This window comes from Polypterus senegalus, chromosome 13 (genome assembly GCF_016835505.1).
Source record: "Polypterus senegalus isolate Bchr_013 chromosome 13, ASM1683550v1, whole genome shotgun sequence".
Lineage (NCBI taxonomy): Eukaryota > Metazoa > Chordata > Cladistia > Polypteriformes > Polypteridae > Polypterus > Polypterus senegalus.
This window is the reverse complement of record NC_053166.1, coordinates 133,198,601-133,216,353: the sequence shown is the minus strand read 5'-3', so window position 1 is coordinate 133,216,353 and position 17,753 is coordinate 133,198,601. Positions and strand designations below refer to the sequence as shown.

At 35.3% G+C, this 17,753-nt stretch overlaps 1 protein-coding gene across 1 annotated transcript in view; it reads left to right on the top strand.

Moving 5' to 3' along the window:
• The window catches only part of LOC120542965 (probable cytosolic oligopeptidase A), a 47,982-nt gene extending 32,081 nt beyond the window's left edge, over window positions 1-15,901 (top strand). The window contains exons 10-19 of the mRNA XM_039775738.1: window positions 1,943-2,060; window positions 2,244-2,285; window positions 3,523-3,644; window positions 4,694-4,777; window positions 4,898-5,016; window positions 6,295-6,499; window positions 8,558-8,633; window positions 9,052-9,118; window positions 13,630-13,793; window positions 15,378-15,901. Coding sequence (XP_039631672.1) covers window positions 1,943-2,060; window positions 2,244-2,285; window positions 3,523-3,644; window positions 4,694-4,777; window positions 4,898-5,016; window positions 6,295-6,499; window positions 8,558-8,633; window positions 9,052-9,118; window positions 13,630-13,793; window positions 15,378-15,516 — 1,136 coding nt within the window. The 3' untranslated portion in view covers window positions 15,517-15,901. The remainder of the gene's footprint in view (window positions 1-1,942; window positions 2,061-2,243; window positions 2,286-3,522; window positions 3,645-4,693; window positions 4,778-4,897; window positions 5,017-6,294; window positions 6,500-8,557; window positions 8,634-9,051; window positions 9,119-13,629; window positions 13,794-15,377) is intronic.
• The last annotated feature ends 1,852 nt before the right edge of the window (window positions 15,902-17,753 follow it).

Sequence of the window (17,753 nt, the reverse complement as noted above, 5' to 3'; positions counted from 1 at the left end):
AAGGCTGAAATTTGGCAGGCTCATTCCTCACAGCTTACTTACAAAAGGTTTCATTTCGAAATTCTACGTAACGGTCATAACGGTCGACAACATCCGCCATGTTGAACTTTCTAATTTATGGCCCCATCTTCACAAAATTTGGTAGGCGGCTTCCCTGCGCTAACCGAAACCAATGTACATACTTATTTCGGTGGTATGATGCCACTGTCGTCCGCCATATTGAACTTTTCAACGGTCTTTGTTACTTATGGGCCCATTTTCAAGAAATATTGTACACGGGTTCCCAATGCTAACTGAATCCTACTTACGTACATATATACATCCATAGCCTGCAGCTCGGTCACCGTGTGAGGTGGCGTTGGGTCCCAAATCCCAACGCCTCCCACGTTGTTGACTGCCTGCCTATATAAGGCTGTCCGTCGCTCCGGTATCTACATTCCCTTCCTTGCTTCGCCACGGGATTCACGTCTCCCTGCTGATAACTGCAGCCTTTTTATTTAATCCACGGCTTCTCCGCTTTTTTATTGTTCGTTTATTACAATTATATTTATTGTTTAGGTATTTTAGACTTACTTTACATTGTTCAGGTACCCATTTCCTTTATCATTCCAACCGTACCCCCATTAACATGTCTATCGAGGTGATCACCATCGATCAAAGAACTGTCACTTACCGAGTGGTTTCCATGCCCAGAGATGGCAGCTACCTTTTCAAGTGTGTGCTTGGGTCTGTATGCCGATAATTCTCTTTCCGATCAGCTGCTGCTGTGATTCACACTCAGATACAGTGATATAAATACTCCGAGTGGTGCAGTGAGAGGAATATGGAAAAATATGATCTGCTGTGGCAACCCCTAAGAAGAAGAAGAAGGTGCAGTGAGAGTAACAACGCTAAAGCAGTTATTGTATTTGGATTACTATGGCTATTCCCTGGACCATTATATTGTTACAAGTTAATTACAATCAGATGCATTACACTAATAAACAATATGTGGTTAGTTTCAGTGTATTTATAAAGCCGCGTCAGGAAAATAAGGAGTAACCACACAGGAACAGTAGCATTGCTTTGACGCTGAGTGCCGCCAGTCTGCAAAACCGAGCGGAGAACTTGCGTACGACAAGGTATGAGGTACCGTGGTATCGCAATTTGAACGTGGAAAAGTTCTTACGCAACATTTCTGTGTGTACGCACTGTTTATACATGAGGCCCCAGATCTCTCAGACATATTTTGAACCTTCTACATTTAAATGGGAACACAGCCTCTCCCCTCTCAGTCCATGTTCTGTCAACTAACAAATTTGAGTGTTTATAATTTATAATAAAGGACATGATCCCAATTCTCCTGATTTGGCACGATGTTGGCATGTAGAATTGCATTATCCAGTGCAACTTGGATAGGCACCAGCTTTCTGTGACTCTGTAATGGGACCCATTTGTGTTTACATTGCAATTGTTTATGTGTTAAGTAAATATATATGTTCCCTATACTGTATTGTGTGCATACTTCAGTATGTTCAGCATATCTACACCAACTGAGTTTACAGATAATTACACTTACAAATCATGCCCTGCTAAATTACTGTTAGTAGGAAAGGAATTGGTGTTTTTCTACTTAACAGACACAAAAAAGCATTAAAAGTGAAAGACATAGAAATGCTTCTAACTTAAATTAAAAGATGTATAAAGTAAATGCAATTACAGTACAGAAAGTTACAATAACAGTAATGGTTACTGTCTTTAATTGTTACTTTGAATTATTTAAACTTACGTTGTTGTATTATGGATGAATTAGAAAAAAATGTTCACTCATTTAAGTGGTGATTTATAAAGAGAGTACTCTATAAAGATACTATACATTGTATTTTAGATTCATATATATGCAGTTTTTGTTCTGTATTTAGTACCCAAACTCTGTCTTTGTTGATGTTGTTATCTTTTGTAGTGGCTCTCAAGGAGCTGAAGTCCTTGACAGAATTTGCCCACACACATGGTCATCGAGAGAAATTAGAAAACTGGGACATTGTATATTGGAAGCAGAAACAAATGAAATCATTATTCAGGTATATGTGATTTGATGAACTACTGTAAAAATATTAACAATTGTCGATTTTCAATCCCATTATTTTTTGATAAAGTTTATAGGGTAAAGTACTACTTTTTATACACAGTTTATTTAAAATAGTCATAGACTTTTTGCATTTAATATATAACTGCATTTACATTATTTTACTTGCTTTTTTTAGTATTCCAAGTGAAGAGTTGCCTCTTTACTTTCCAGTGGAGAGGTATGTTATTAACATTTTCTAGTGTGCAATATTCAATTTTAATATTATTTGATATGCTACAAAAACTAGGCCACACATTTGTAAACATATATGGGCTTTGAAGTAAGGATGGCATTTTCAGTTGCAAGGGAAATATGTTTCTGTGGCTAAGGCCAAAGTCACAGATAATACATGCACATCAATTCATCAGTCCTCATCCACTTTTTGTCTTCCTAAATGGTCATAAATTTTGGGGATGCAGAGCCTAGTTTAGCAGCTTTGGTTACAAGGCACAGACCACACCTTACTCATGCAGGGCCAGAATGCAGATTTTGAGTTGTGAAAACAGAGTGCTCAGAGAAAATCTATGCAGACACAAGAAGAAGTGCAAACTCCAAACAGATATAGTGCCAGGTCTTTGCTGCTGTGGTGCAGCAGAGATTATCAATGTATTACCATAGCATTGTACAAACAAACTTTTCTTTTTAAATAATCAGTCAGGTGGAGAATGGTTGTGGTTAATAATTATGAAAGAATATTATAAAGAATAAGCTGAAAGCTGCTTATTTTATGATTGACAAAGTTGTTAATTGTGTGCCTGTAACAAAGAAAGTTTATCCTTGGCAAAAACAAACCATGCTTGTGTACTATTTGACTTTAGCAAAATAACTATTTCTTCTAGTTATTTAAACTTTAATATTCATTTCTGTTTTCACCCTTTGTAATTAATACATCAAAACTACTAACCAAATTTTCCAGATTTCTACAAAAGCACAATGTTTAACTTAAGTTGTGTAGAGAACTATTTAAGAGAATTAATGCTTATATGGAGTGTACTCCATGTTATAAGAAGAAAATAGCTATTGAGAAAGTGAAGAGAAAAGCAACGAGACTAATTCCAGATCTCCTGGTTATGTGCTTCAAGGAAAGACTGAAGGAAATACATCTCGTCATCTTAATCAAATGGAGATTAATAGATGACATTATGAAATATTTATGTAAATTCACATAGAAAATGTTTTGTAATCATGATGCAATAATATACAGTATATACACGAAAGCAAACTATTAAAATTAAGCCCTTTTTTGTAAACCTGTAAGCAAGTAATAAGAGTACTTTCACGTAAAATATGTTAACATGGTGACTACCATATATATTTTTCCATAATATCTCATATATCTTATAAAATATATTAAGTGTACATTAAAGAAAGATACCAACCACTGAAGTACAATGTCAAACCCGTTCCTCCATTAGGGTTCTTGCTGGTCTATTTAAACTGTGTTTGGACTTATTTGGAGTAACCATAAAACCTGCAGATAGTGTTATAGAAGTCTGGGACCCCTTGGTGAAAGTCTTTTATGTATACAATGAGGAAGGTAAGACAATAACATTTTTACCTGTGCATTCTTCCTTTCTTGCTTCTTTCACAACTATTTTTGCTCAAAATTGGAATTGTTTTAATAAAAGGAATTTTTGCAGTAGTAGGCCTTAGAATAAAACACACGCATTAAGGAATAAAACCATTAACACAACATATAATTAACTATTTGTCCTAATTATGCATTCCCAGCCTATGTACTGACAGCTTTTTCTCTTCCCTTTAAATGTTATTTTACACACGTTATATTTTTTTATAAACCACATATTGACATTGATACATAAGCAGTTTTATATTTTATTAAAGAATACAGCCAAAACAGCAGAGTGTGGGTTTCTTTGCATTCACACTGAAAGTGTATCAGCAGGCCTTAATGAACTAAAATGATTTTAAAAATTCCAATGACAAATTTCTGCTCTAAGTACTTTGTTATAATTACATAATTACTGATTTTTTTTTTGTTTTTAACCAAACAATTGTAAAGGTGTCATGTCTTTCTTTTATTCCGTGCAATTCAGTGTTTACAGTTTTTTAGCTGCATTGTTAATAATTAGACTCTAGACATAATTACTTTTATTTGCACTGAGGTTTTCACTTAAAATAATCCAGTTAGTAGTTTAACGAAAACCAGTTCTACTTGTAAATCTCTGTATTTTAAAGGCTATACTTTCAATGTTTGTATTCTAACTTAAACATCACCCCTGACACACAGTGCCTTTTGAAGGAGAACCAGGGTATTTTTCTGTACTTAATTTTAGTTTTCTGTTGAACACCTAGTGCGTTTTTATTTATAACAAACAATGTGTTCATTGATAACCATTTTTCATAGAAATCTTGACAGTGATATATGTATTGCCTAAGTTTTTAAAGAAGGCAAACACAAAGTAATGTAAATATATTAAATTCCTTTAAGCATTAGAATCTTCATTAGACTAAATAATTATATTTATTTGTTTAAAGTCTGCTTGGCTTATTTTATGTATAACTTTAAACATAATGAATTTTTAATAATTGTAATGTCTGACTAAAATAATTGATATTTCATAGATACACATATTGCATCTCTTTTTCTGGATCTTTATTCTCGACCTAAAGAAAAGCAGTCGGGTGCCTGGATGGATGGTTTACAATGTAAGTTCATTCACATTTTTTATTCTTAATAAGATGGATCATTTGTAATTGACAATAATATATGAAAATATCTAAGATAGTAAAGTGATAAATTATTTTTTCTTTTAATTCTTTATTTAGCAAAAAGTGCTTTACTGAAAGAGAAACCTGTTGCTATCATTGTTTGTAACCAGATTCCTCCAATTGGATCTGCACCTTCACTGATGTCATTTGATGATGTTGAAACATTATTTCATGAGGTAAAATGTTTAATTTGGTATTAAGCAAAGTGCCTTACTGAGCCACATATTGCTTACATGTCAGTGCAACTATATGACTGTGAGTTTGGGGTCACACAGTGGGTTCAATAGTGAGGACTGATCTACGAGTGTACATTTACAGTTCAGCTTATTAGTCAGTAGTAGTCATATATTTGCCAAGTGCGAAGCTGATTTTACAGTATAAATATGCAAAACAGATAAATGCATTTTTTTTACAGATGACTTAATATATTAAACTTTTGTGTCTACTGCATTTTGCACTAATGATTTTAAAAATTCAGGCAAGAATGAAAATGCACAGTCCACTGAATAAATGCAGAGAGATAATTTAAAATGATAAGGAGTAACATGGCAGTATATAGATCCAAAAGCAGGATGGATCAAAATGCTTAAAACTCATAAAGATCCAAAACTACACTTTATTTATCCACTTTTGAGACACTGCAATTAAAAGATGTATCCAATTTAACATTGTGCACCATATACATTCCTGTAAACTCCAGACTTTCTAAAATCTACTCCCACCTGAGTGGTGATACCAAGCCATGGAAGCCCTGAGAATACTTGGTCACATGCTTTGGCTTTGTTCTCAACTCACACTCTATCAAACATTTAATTTTAATATGCTCTCAGAGGATTTAGACATTCTGATGATCCCCATTATCTTATCACTCTCTGTGGAATTGCAACAGATGCACACTCTTTCTGAATAATCATTCTAAAGTAGGTGCTTTTGTTACATTGCTGGCTTGCCACCAGTTTGAATTATTGGATGTAAACTGCACCACTTTCTATTTTATAATGATTTAGTGGTGTGATAAATCACATGCTAATAAAGTGTATTCAACTGAGATAAACTTCAATAATCTTAAAACATGAGGCAATCCACACTCTTTGTGCGCTAACCTGAGTGAACAACCATTTAGTTGTATGGTCTCAGTTTTCCCATAGTTATGACCCAAAGCACTTCCTTTGGACGTACATGTACTTCTGTGTTAGTACTTTTAAAACTATTTTCACCTGTGCTAGCTGTCTTGTTTGGTCTAATTTTTAAAACTTTTTGTTAACATATTTATTATGATGGCTTGACTGATAAATATCTTATGTGTATAATTTGTTATTTAATTAATTTTTTACAGCACATTACCGTTAAAAAAGCATTTATAATAAAATGTATTACATTGTATAGGTTGATTCAATAAAAGTCAATGCAAATCCTCAAGTTAACAATGTATTTAGTAATGTCTCTTTATTTAGTTTGGCCACGCTTTGCAGCATATGTTGTCAGTGGTGCCCTATGCAGGAGCCTCTGGAATCAACAGCATTGAGTGGGATGCAGTTGAATTTGCCTCTCAGTTTATGTCAAACTGGATCTATGACAGATACACAATTTCAGCAATCAGTGGTCATTACCAGACAGGAGAACCTCTGCCGTCACACATGCTGGAAAGCCTTCTCAAAGGTACTATCAGCCATTGTTCTGTGCATTTAGATTCAAAACATGCAGACAATTGTATTGATGAATAACCTAAAATGCCCATGTAACAATGAGAAGATGTGACAGTGTAAGATTTAGATTGTTGTGGTAGAACTGTAATGATAGTGGTAGTTGTAGAAATAGGAGTAATACTGTCACGGGCACCGAGTTCTGTGATATTCTTACTTGAATTCAGCACTTTGAGCATGAGAAAGGCACTATATAAATAAAATGTATTATTATTTCCAACCGATATGCAGCTAGAGAGCTTATATAAATAAATTCCTCACATTTAAAATTTTTGGATTACAAGCTAACTACTTCTCATCAAACTATATTAAAAATGCCGTCCACTGAGCATCTACTCATTATTAAATAATGACGTTTTTGCAGGCATTGTTCCCTCAGATTTTTACTTTGCTCATGTACTGTGCAGTATGGGCTGAATGGGAGTAATTTTTAATGATTTCCATCAAGTATCTCCAAAATCGGCACTACATCCTTGAGGTTCTAATGTTAAACTTTAAAAACTAGTCAGTAATATTTATAGTACTTTGTTTATAGTACTGTATTAATTTACAGATCTCCCAAGACCGTATATTTTGTTCTTAGTGTAGTTTAGCATCTTTTTATCTGAGTTATTTATAAATTATGATAAAAGTAATTTTGATGTATATTAATATTACTATTCAAAGAAATTGAGAAATGGATATCCTTATTCAAAGATGAAATTATCTTATTAAGAACTCTCATGGTAATATATCTAATTATGACAAATAATGTTAATATTAAAAAATAATTTTTCATTTTAATAAAACCATTACATATTATTATTTATTAACTTCAGGTTTACTGTAGCTCTTGACAGTAAATGTGCAAATAAGAATTGGAACTAGAAAGCGTGTAAATAATACCAATACGTACTTCAAGCTTGTTGATACTCTGATAACTGCAGACCTAGGTTACAGAACTAATGCAGATCAGCTACAACTAATTACAACTCTCGTGTATAAATTACATAATATATTAAAACTTGCTTGTCAAACTTCTTGGTCACCAGGAGCCAGAGCTTATCCACAAAGCACAGTTTCTCTTAAAAAAAAGGGAGTAAAAATAATTTTTAAAAAATCAGCATTGTTTAAAAAAACTCAGAATGATAAGTGTGGTGTCTATACAGAGAACTACAAAACTGTGCATGGATTAAAAGAAATAAACAGTATAAGATAGTTCTTTACACTACCCACCTTGAACACTACTCCAAGTTAAGAGATGAACATGCAAACAACCCTCTTGTGCTATTTATGATAATCACTGACCATTATCTGCAGCTTGATATGCTATTCGTCAGGATTTTACTGAGGGATCAATTATTATTTACATAATATAATGCTACTAAAATATATCATAGAGAAATACTATATACATTTTTACTTCATTACTGATGACATTCATTTACTGTATATCAGTCAGAAGCATCAAATTGCGCTTTTTTCTCTTTTGTAATTTACTATGTTGTTTATTGAAATTACACAGTGATAACAATAGAAGACATACTGTCACACGTACAGAGTGCAGTGAAATTCTTATTTGCAGGTCTAACCAACATACAACTGGTTTCATGATAAACAAGAATGTATTAAAATACACAACTTCATTTTATTTAACACAAATCAGCTTATGTTATTTACACCTTATCTGTTATGCAAGATAAAGAAAAAAAAATCTCAAAGCTTTATAATCCAATTCCAGTTCATGGGGAACTGGAGCCTATCCCAGCAAGACTGAAAGGACCAGCCCTGGAGGGTGCCAGTCCTCCATGGGGCATGCTAGTAACATGCACAGTTTACACAAATATTTATTCATAAATACTCCCCAGTCATTAGCAAAAATAATGCATGCATTACTGAGATTGTTTCATCAAAGCTCAACACAACACAATTACACTTCAGAGAAAACGCAGAATGAACAGAGGAAGTTGTTCTTAAGGCCCATTAAGTACTAACACATCTTTTAACTCCTTTTACCAAATGTATTTGATTTCAGCTCACCACTTCATGATGGCATTTGACTTACAGTACCAGCTCTATTTAACTGCCATTGACATAGCACTACATAACAGGTAAGATGGGGTATTTCTATGAAAATATGCTATTCATCAATATTACATTATCTTATGCTTAAATAATTTATGTATAATAGAAATACAAATATGCTAGCTAAGAAATATAAAGTTATAATTGTAAAATATAAACAATTTAAGAAAAAAGTTAACTAAATTATTCAACTTAAAATTTACAGTTTACCTAATTAATGAATTATAAAACAGATCTCATACTTTCTTGCTTAGTGGGTGTGTGCTTACGTTTAAGATACCATTTTTTATTATTCAGATTAACTCTGAAATCCAGGATTTGCTTTTCCAGAACACAATTTTTAAATTTTTAGTTAAATTGATGATTGGTTGTGATGTACTGTAGTACTTCATTTGCTTTGTTTAACATGTTTTTTATCAGCCTGAAACTTCTTCTTTTTAATAGTTCAGAGCCATTAGAGGTAATTAAGAAGCAAGTATCTGACAAATATAATGTGGTAAAGCCAATAAAGGTAAGACATTTTATGATTTCTAAAGAAACATAATACAACTTGAACATGTTTCATAATGGTGCTGCATGAATTGCTGACATTTTTTAAGGAAAAATAAAGAATTAAAAAAAGTATAAATTATAGTTATCCATCCAGCTATATCCTAACTACAGGGTCTGCTGGAGCCAATCCCAGCCAACACAGGGCACAAAGCAGGAAACAAACCCCGGGCAGAGCGCTAGCCCACCGCAGGGCATACTCACACACCAAGCACACACTAGGGACAATTTAGAATCGCCAATGCACCTAACCTGCATGTCTTTGGACTGTGGGATGAAACCGGAGCACCCGGAGGAAACCCACACAGACACGGAGAGAACATGCAAACTCCACGCAGGGAGGACTCGGGAAGTGAACTCGGGTCTCCTAACTGCGAGGCAGCAGCGCTACCCACTGCGACACTGTGCTGCCCCAAAATTATAGATATTCAGACATTAATTATACAGTATAGTGTAGTGAAAAAGTATGTCCATTTGAATGTCTACATTAGCATATTATGTACAGTTATTATAAAAGACTTCTTATATCATAGCATGTAATTCTTATATCATGGCAGAATATAGAGGTTCCGTTTGAGGAGGAAACATGAAGCCAAAGTTTCGTTTTTCATTTATTTGGTGTACAAGATAAATGTTGCTGCCCTGAAGCATGAAAAAAAGTTAATCCCCATTCCAAAACCAGTGACCTCAATCAAATTAAAGGGATTAGTAGATCTCTTTTGTTAAACCATTGATATGAACTTGAGTGCTTACCTCAAGTGCACTTGGATGATTCTTGGAGAATTTTCCCAAGTATGTTCTTTAAAAAAAACCTGCGGAGTATTTTGACACTAGTCCCATCAAGGCTAGAGAAATGCTCACACTGCACTCCACGCTTAAGGGCCATATGGAGGGTCATGTCATGGAAAGGGGTTGCCTTGTTACATCAGGTCTTGGAGGACTTCCATCACTTCAATAACTATGAGTTCATCTTTGTTCATGCAACAAGTTAAAGATATGAGACACATTAGTAAACTTGCGTCAGCATAAATGAAAATAAATTTTATACATTCGAACCTGCCCAGTCAAACTTCACACCTGATATCCATTGTGATATTGTGGCAGGACTTAAAAAACTTATAACAGTTAAAAGACACTTACTTAAAGAAGTCCTATAAGAAAGTGTGAGCTACAACTCCTCCACAGCACTGTGAAAGATTGATTACTAAAACATAAAATGTCTGATTGCAATCATTGCTGCTAAGGGTGATGATATCAATTTTTAAATCTTAATTGAAATTGCCTGTTGATATGGGTCCTAAGTATTTATATACAGTTTACATAAATTTAAATTTTTTCATTTATTTACTAAATTATCAGAAGGTTGTGATATTATGTGGTCTGGCAGGTTTCATTTAATTTTTAGATTGATTGATTACTTGTTAAAATCTGCCATGAAAAATATGTAATGATACAGGAAATCAGATGAGCTAAAAAAAAACCTTCTCAATGTCATAAATGTGCACTGTATATAAAACCAGAACTCTAAAACTGACTTAATCCGAGTTGGGATCTAGGGATGGCATAGACTATCAGCAGCACTGGATGCAACGTGGGAGAAAAACTCACGGCAAGGCCATGTATTATCACTGTACACAGTGCCACCCTTAACCACACGTGGACAAAATTGTTGGTACCCTTCAGTCAATGAAAGAAAAACTCAAATTGGTCACAGAAATAACTTTAATCTGACAAAAGTAATAATAAATAAAAATTCTATGAAATTTAACCAATGAAAGTCAGACATTGATTTTCAACCATGCTTCAACAGAATTATTTAAAAAAATAAACTCATGAAACAGGCCTGGACAAAAATGATGGTACCCTTAGAAAAGACTGAAAATAATGTGACCAAAGGGACATGTTAATCCAAGGTGTGTCCACTAATTAGCATCACAGGTGTCTACAATCTTGTAATCAGTCAGTGGACCTATATATAGGGCTCCAGGTAGTCACTGTGTTGTTTGGTGACATGGTGTGTACCACACTCAACATGGACCAGAGGAAGCGAAGGAAAGAGTTGTCTCAGGAGATTAGAAAGAAAATTATAGACAAGCATGTCAAAGGTAAAGGCTATAAGACCATCTCGAAGCAGCTTGATGTTCCTGTGACTACAGTTGCACATATTATTCAGAAATTTAAGATCCATGGGACTGTAGCCAACCTCCTGGACGTGGCGCAGGAGGAAAATTGATGACAAATCAAAGAGACGGATAATACGAATGGTAACAAAAGAGCCCAGAAAAACTTCTAAAGAGATCCAAGGTGAACTTCAAGCTCAAGGAACATCAGTGTCAGATCGCACCATCCGTCGTTGTTTGAGCCATAGTGGACTTCATGGGAGACGACCAAGGAGGACACCATTGTTGAAAACAAATCATAAAAAAGCCAGACTGGAATTTGCCAAACTACATGTGGACAAGCCACAAAGATTCTGGGAGAATGTCCTATGGACAGATGAGACAAAATTGAACTTTTTGCCAAGGCACATCAGCTCTATGTTCACAGACGGAAAAATGAAGCATATCAAGAAAAGAACACTGTCCCTTCTGTGAAACATGGAGGAGGCTCTGTTATGTTCTGGGGCTGCTTTGCTGCATCTGGCACAGGGTGTCTTGAATCTGTGCAGGGTACAATGAAATCTCAAGACTATCAAGGGATTCTAGAGAGAAATGTGCTGGCCAGTGTCAGAAAGCTTGGTCTCAGTCGCAGGTCATGGGTCTTGCAACAGGACAATGACCCAAAACACACAGCTAAAAACACCCAAGAATGGCTAAGAGGAAAACATTGGACTATTCTAAAGTGGCCTTCTATGAGCCCTGACCTCAATCCTATTGAGCATCTTTGGAAAGAGCTGAAACATGCCGTCTGGAAAAGGCACCCTTCAAACCTGAGACAACTGGAGCAGTTTGCTCATGAGGAGTGGGCCAAAATACCTGCTGAGAAGTGCAGAAGTCTCATTGACAGTTACAGGAATCGTTTGATTGCAGTGATTGCCTCAAAAGGTTGTGCAACAAAATATTAAGTTAGGGGTACCATCATTTTTGTCCAGGCCTGTTTCATGAGTTTATTTTTTTAAATAATTCTGTTGAAGCATGGTTGAAAATCAATGTCTGACTTTCATTGGTTAAATTTCATAGAATTTTTATTTATTATTACTTTTGTCAGATTAAAGTTATTTCTGTGACCATTTTGAGTTTTTCTTTCATTGACTGAAGGGTACCAACAATTTTGTCCACGTATATTATTCAGAAAGAGACGCTGCTTCCATCGCTTACAGTAAAATTTGTAAGTTGCTGACCTCAGCTGGCAGGATAGTGGTACTGCAACTTTAAGTAGGAATAGTACAGTGTTTGAGCCCATAGATGTCTTTGTAGAGATGCTATATGTAATACTTTAATGTTTTTGGTTTGTTTTTTTTTTGCCCACATTTATAAAGCATTGACCCTCATATATAATACTTAAAGATTTGTAAAATGTGTATAAAGGGGATATTAAGCATTTTTCAACCTCAAGAAAGGTTTTAAAAGGTGCTGGATTACAAATGTACACACCTTTTCCCAGTTTACATTTTTTTTTTCAAAAAATCACATCCTCGACAACCATTTTTGCCAGCAGATACCTTGGACAAAGTAAAAACTAGACTATGTTTGTGTACATTTTCAGACTTTGTGCATTAATACTTGGTCAAGTCCCTTTTTCAAGTTATTTTTAGGTTTTAGGTGAAAGATGTCTAGCAGTTTTAATAATGATTTATATTCTACTCAGTGGATGGACCCTTTTCAAATCATGATTCTTGATGGGTGTGAGGTCCAGACTTTGACCAGGCCACTTATGAACATTTTCCTTTTAACTCTGTTGTTACTCCAGTGTTGCTTTGACCTTTTTTAACTTGGGACAATTGCTCTGCTGACAAATCTTCTCCCAAGCTTCATTCAGTTATTCTACAGATTGTTGGCCTATCAGCAGCTTTCCCCACAAGTTCAGCAATTTGGATGCAGAGTCCTGGCAGACATCATTTTCTAGGCATTTTCTGGGCACTATGATGCAGCTTCCATTCTCTATTATATTCACATCTTTTGTTCAGACTCAATTTGTATCCAGTTATATCTTGTCAGGCTGGAGTGTTCCTCCAAAAAAATGTGTCAGACTTCAGTAGTACATGTATGTACTACAACATGCCTAAATTGTACGCTGTCATTTTTATAAACTTTTATATACAGTAATTACAAGAACAGTGAAAGTAAGATGCATGCTTAAAGCCACATAGTGAGCACATTTTGAAGGTATTTTCAGTTTGGTTGTTTCTTGATCGGCTTCTAAAGCACAAGTCACATTTTCTGAGGTATTATAATGTATAATCGATAGATAACCAGTTATAATATCTTAAAGCAATTTCATATTAAAGTTCCATCACTCCTCATTGTTGTATAGGAGGACAGATTTCCTTGTACATTCCTACACGTTTTTGGAAGCGAGGCTTATGCGGCTGGCTATTATTCCTACATGTGGGCCCAAGTCTTATCAGAAGATGCATTTGCAGCCTTTGAAGAAGTGGGATTAGAGAACAGAAAAGAGCTCAGTAAAATTGGCCACAGGTAAACCCTCCAAAAATAAATTCTTTATTTTCAACTTCTTTAATGATGCAGACTTAGCAGAGTGTCCCTAAAATGCAAAGAAACATTGAACTTTCACCTTATAAGTGAAACAGAGTGATAATCTACCAATAGAGCTAGCTATATATTATCGACAATGATGTTATGAAACGTGCAGGCATCAGCCTTGTACTCTGCTAATGGTATGGTGGCACAGGCAATTTAATTTTTATACCTCAAACTCCACGCTGCTCTTTTCAGCACACCTAGTCTTGCAGGGCCAGACGTGATCATCAAACCAGAATACACATGTGGGGACAACACATTAAAAGGGTGTAGTAAATAGCAGCAAAATCCTGCACTGCAAAGGCTAAACCGACAGGGTTTCTTCCTAAAATACTCACCTACAGTTCCTTGCATCCTTGTTCTAAATTAAACCATCAGGGTTGAGAAAGACAGCAAAAGATACTGAACAAAAGACTTGACACTGAAAGGAAATAAAAAGCTAAAACTGCGGTTATCCATTCAGGAGGTTAGTAGCACAAGGTAAATGAAGCTTAATGACAATCACACACCTACACCACCACAGCTATATACATTTGAGAAGTGCTTTTCTTTGCTGAGATCTTTGTCATTTTGACGATTGCACTACTATATGGCATACTGTATATATGGCATAACAGCAGCAGTTTAGATGAGCATTGCGGTCTATGGATATCGTTGGGCAGATTTGCTGATTCAGGCATGTTCGAGTACCTGCATCTCCTGTGGCTTTTTGTTACCAGCTCTTTTAACAGCAGTCCTTTTGACAGGATGTGACACACCATTTATTTCAAATGCATATTTTCCTGTTAATATGTTCACAAGCATAGCTGTCAGTTTTTTCAAACTCACATTGACTCCTACACTATCGTGGTAATTGTGAACAACGAGAGCAGACATGGCACCCGCAACAATGCATCATTCACGTTTAACACTCGTCCATTGGGGTGTTTGAATGTCTATGTATGTCTAATCTGATGTTAGAGAAAAGTTTTTGCTTGCAACAGGTTATGTTTATTTTTAACATGTGCAATGTGTTCTTGGCACACATGACCCATATTTTTATGTTTAATTGGGTTTTTTAGGAGATTTTTGACGCTTCATCGTAATTAGAAGTGTGCTCACTTTCAGACCAGATTAACAAGTTTACCGCTGCTCTTTGCTGTCCTAAATCACTGGCCCATCTCTGAGAGCCACCTTCTTGAGGAGTTGGAAAAAATGAACAAATGTGACAGTCAATGGGCCGTCTATTTGTTCCCACCCACCTTTAAACAAAATTTACTCATGGTTGTCCTCACATGTATATATTATAAACCGAGCCTTATTGGTCTCAGGCATAGCTGCAAAATGCTTTGACATTGTTATTACTCCTTATATAGCATTAGCCTGTGTACTGAACTGATTTAGGCATGAAATCTTTACCACACAACCATACAATTGATTGCAGAATGTTTTGGTTTTTTTTTAAACATGCAGCACAGTATTAAAAAAAGTGTGCACTAATATTCTTGTTCTAATAGCTTAAGTATATTATTTTTCTTACAGGTTTAAGGATACTGTACTAGGTCTGGGTAGCAGTAAACCTCCCTTGGATGTTTTTCGCATGTTTAGAGGCCGGGAACCATCACCAGCTGCACTCTTAAAGACTTATGGATTAATTCAAAGTACTGAAAAGGAAAAATAAAACTCTTTTCAGATGAATTTTTCTGGGGAAACAAAATACTTGTGTTAACTGGACATTGTGTTGTTGTTCGGATTTAGTTTCTGCTCAGTGGTTAATGGATGAAAATGTTCCTGGTATATTGAATTTGTTGGTAATCCACCATTCTCTATAGAATATGCTGCAGCACAAAAGAGGTTTTGTTTCCAAGCAGTTTTTAAGGAATCAGAGTTAGTATCTATTTCGCTAGGCATTTTTGTTGGTAACAACCATAGACACCTAAGAAAAGCAAACTACATTTGAGCAGAACAATATAGGACCTTAACTTTACTGCAAGATAACTAAATGATAAAATGTCAAATCAGGTCATAAAAGCAAACAAATAAACTACTGGTGTGACAAATATAAATACTAGACCACTGTACTTTGGTGTGGGGGACAGGGACAGGGGACGTAAAAGACAGTCATTGTTATAAAATTGAATCTGCACTATCTATTGTCAGGAATCTTTATATATATATATCTATCTATCTATCTATCTATCTTCCTATGTAATACACTACCGTGGCTGTTCGTTTGTCTGTCCAGGATTTCTTTTTACCTATTGACTTGAAATGTGGTACATATACAGTACAGGCCAAAAGTTTGGACACACCTCCTCATTCAATGTGTTTTCTTTATTTACATTGGTAGATTCTCACTGAACTCATCAAAACTATGAATGAACACATGTGGAGTTATGTACTTAACAAAAAAGGTGAAATAACTGAAAACATGTTTTATATTCTAGTTTCTAACCATTTCAGGTGAGACTACCTGTTGAAGCTCATCGAGAGAATGCCAAGAGTGTGCGAAGCAGTAATCAGAGCAAAGGGTGGCTATTTTGAAGAATCCAAAATATAAAACATGTTTTTAGTTATTTCATCTTTTTTGTTAAGTACATAACTCCACATGTGTTCATTCATAGTTTTGATGAGTTCAGTGAGAATCTACCAATGAAAATGGTCATGAAAATAAAGAAAACACATTGAATGAGGAGGTGTGTCCAAACTTTTGGCCTGTACTGTATATTACGTGACATCTACTATCTGCTTTCGGGGTGATGATCTTTATTACTCTTTATTTTTATTTTATTTTATTGTACAATCAACTCTCGGCAGCGTGCAGCAGGGCGGCCGTGCGGCGCATGCGTATGGGCGCCGTTCTCATTCCCTACCACCTTCGTTAGTCATTCTTGAGGCAGATTGAAGACTTAAGTGCCAGCTTAAGTGAAAAATTAAAGAAAACATACTAAGTAATTACAACACAAAAACTAACTTAATCAGTTTTAACACGAAAAGATGATGACGAAAGAAGAGAAGAAGTGGGCCGATAGGGTGGAGAAAAGACGAGCTGCTCAGGAAGCAACATGCGCATCAACCTCTGAGCAAACGAATGGTAAACGTGCAGAGAGAGAAAGAGGATGAAAACTAGGAATGCTCACGTCAAGTGTATTCACTGCACGTTATTGTGCAGTACGCCGTTACTGGTATATATATATATATATATATATATATATATATATATATATATATATATATATATATATCACAGAATCGGTTATTTTGCATATGTCATTTTCTGACCTTACATCTTTCAAAGAGATGATTTTTTTTTTTTTTGCGTCTTTCTTCTCATTTAATGAATCCACTTATTCACATCCAAAACATATTCACAAGGTGTTGAAGCCAATTCCAGAAACAGTGGGCACATTGTATGGGGCATCAGTTCATTACAGGACAAGCCCACACACAAGTGAGATTAATAATGGAAAATTATAATAGCAAGCATGGCATACAAGCAAGGTAAAAACAGCTAACATTTTCTGACAATATTGTTTATTATGCTCAAGTCTTTTAAACTTGTTTTAACTGTACAGTATTCAGTTAGTAAACATGTGGCAGTAAAGATTGGAAGCTTAATTCAGCTTTTTAAAAAATGAAAAAACCCACAGTGCATAGCCAATAGGTGAAAGGAAAAACTCATGTTTGTCAGGGTCTTGAAGCAAGTGTGCCCATCTCTTTATACTGCAGCCCACACAGTGAGGCATTCTTTTTTTTTAGCACCGTGCGCTTGAGGCCTGCCAGCTTTTAAAGCTGTTAGCAATTGCACTTATAGTTTATACCACTGTCAAAGTACTGAGATCAGTGCCTGTGCTACATGGAGGAATTCAGTCATTAACATAAACACCGCAGGAGACTACCAAGACAGGGGATTGTACA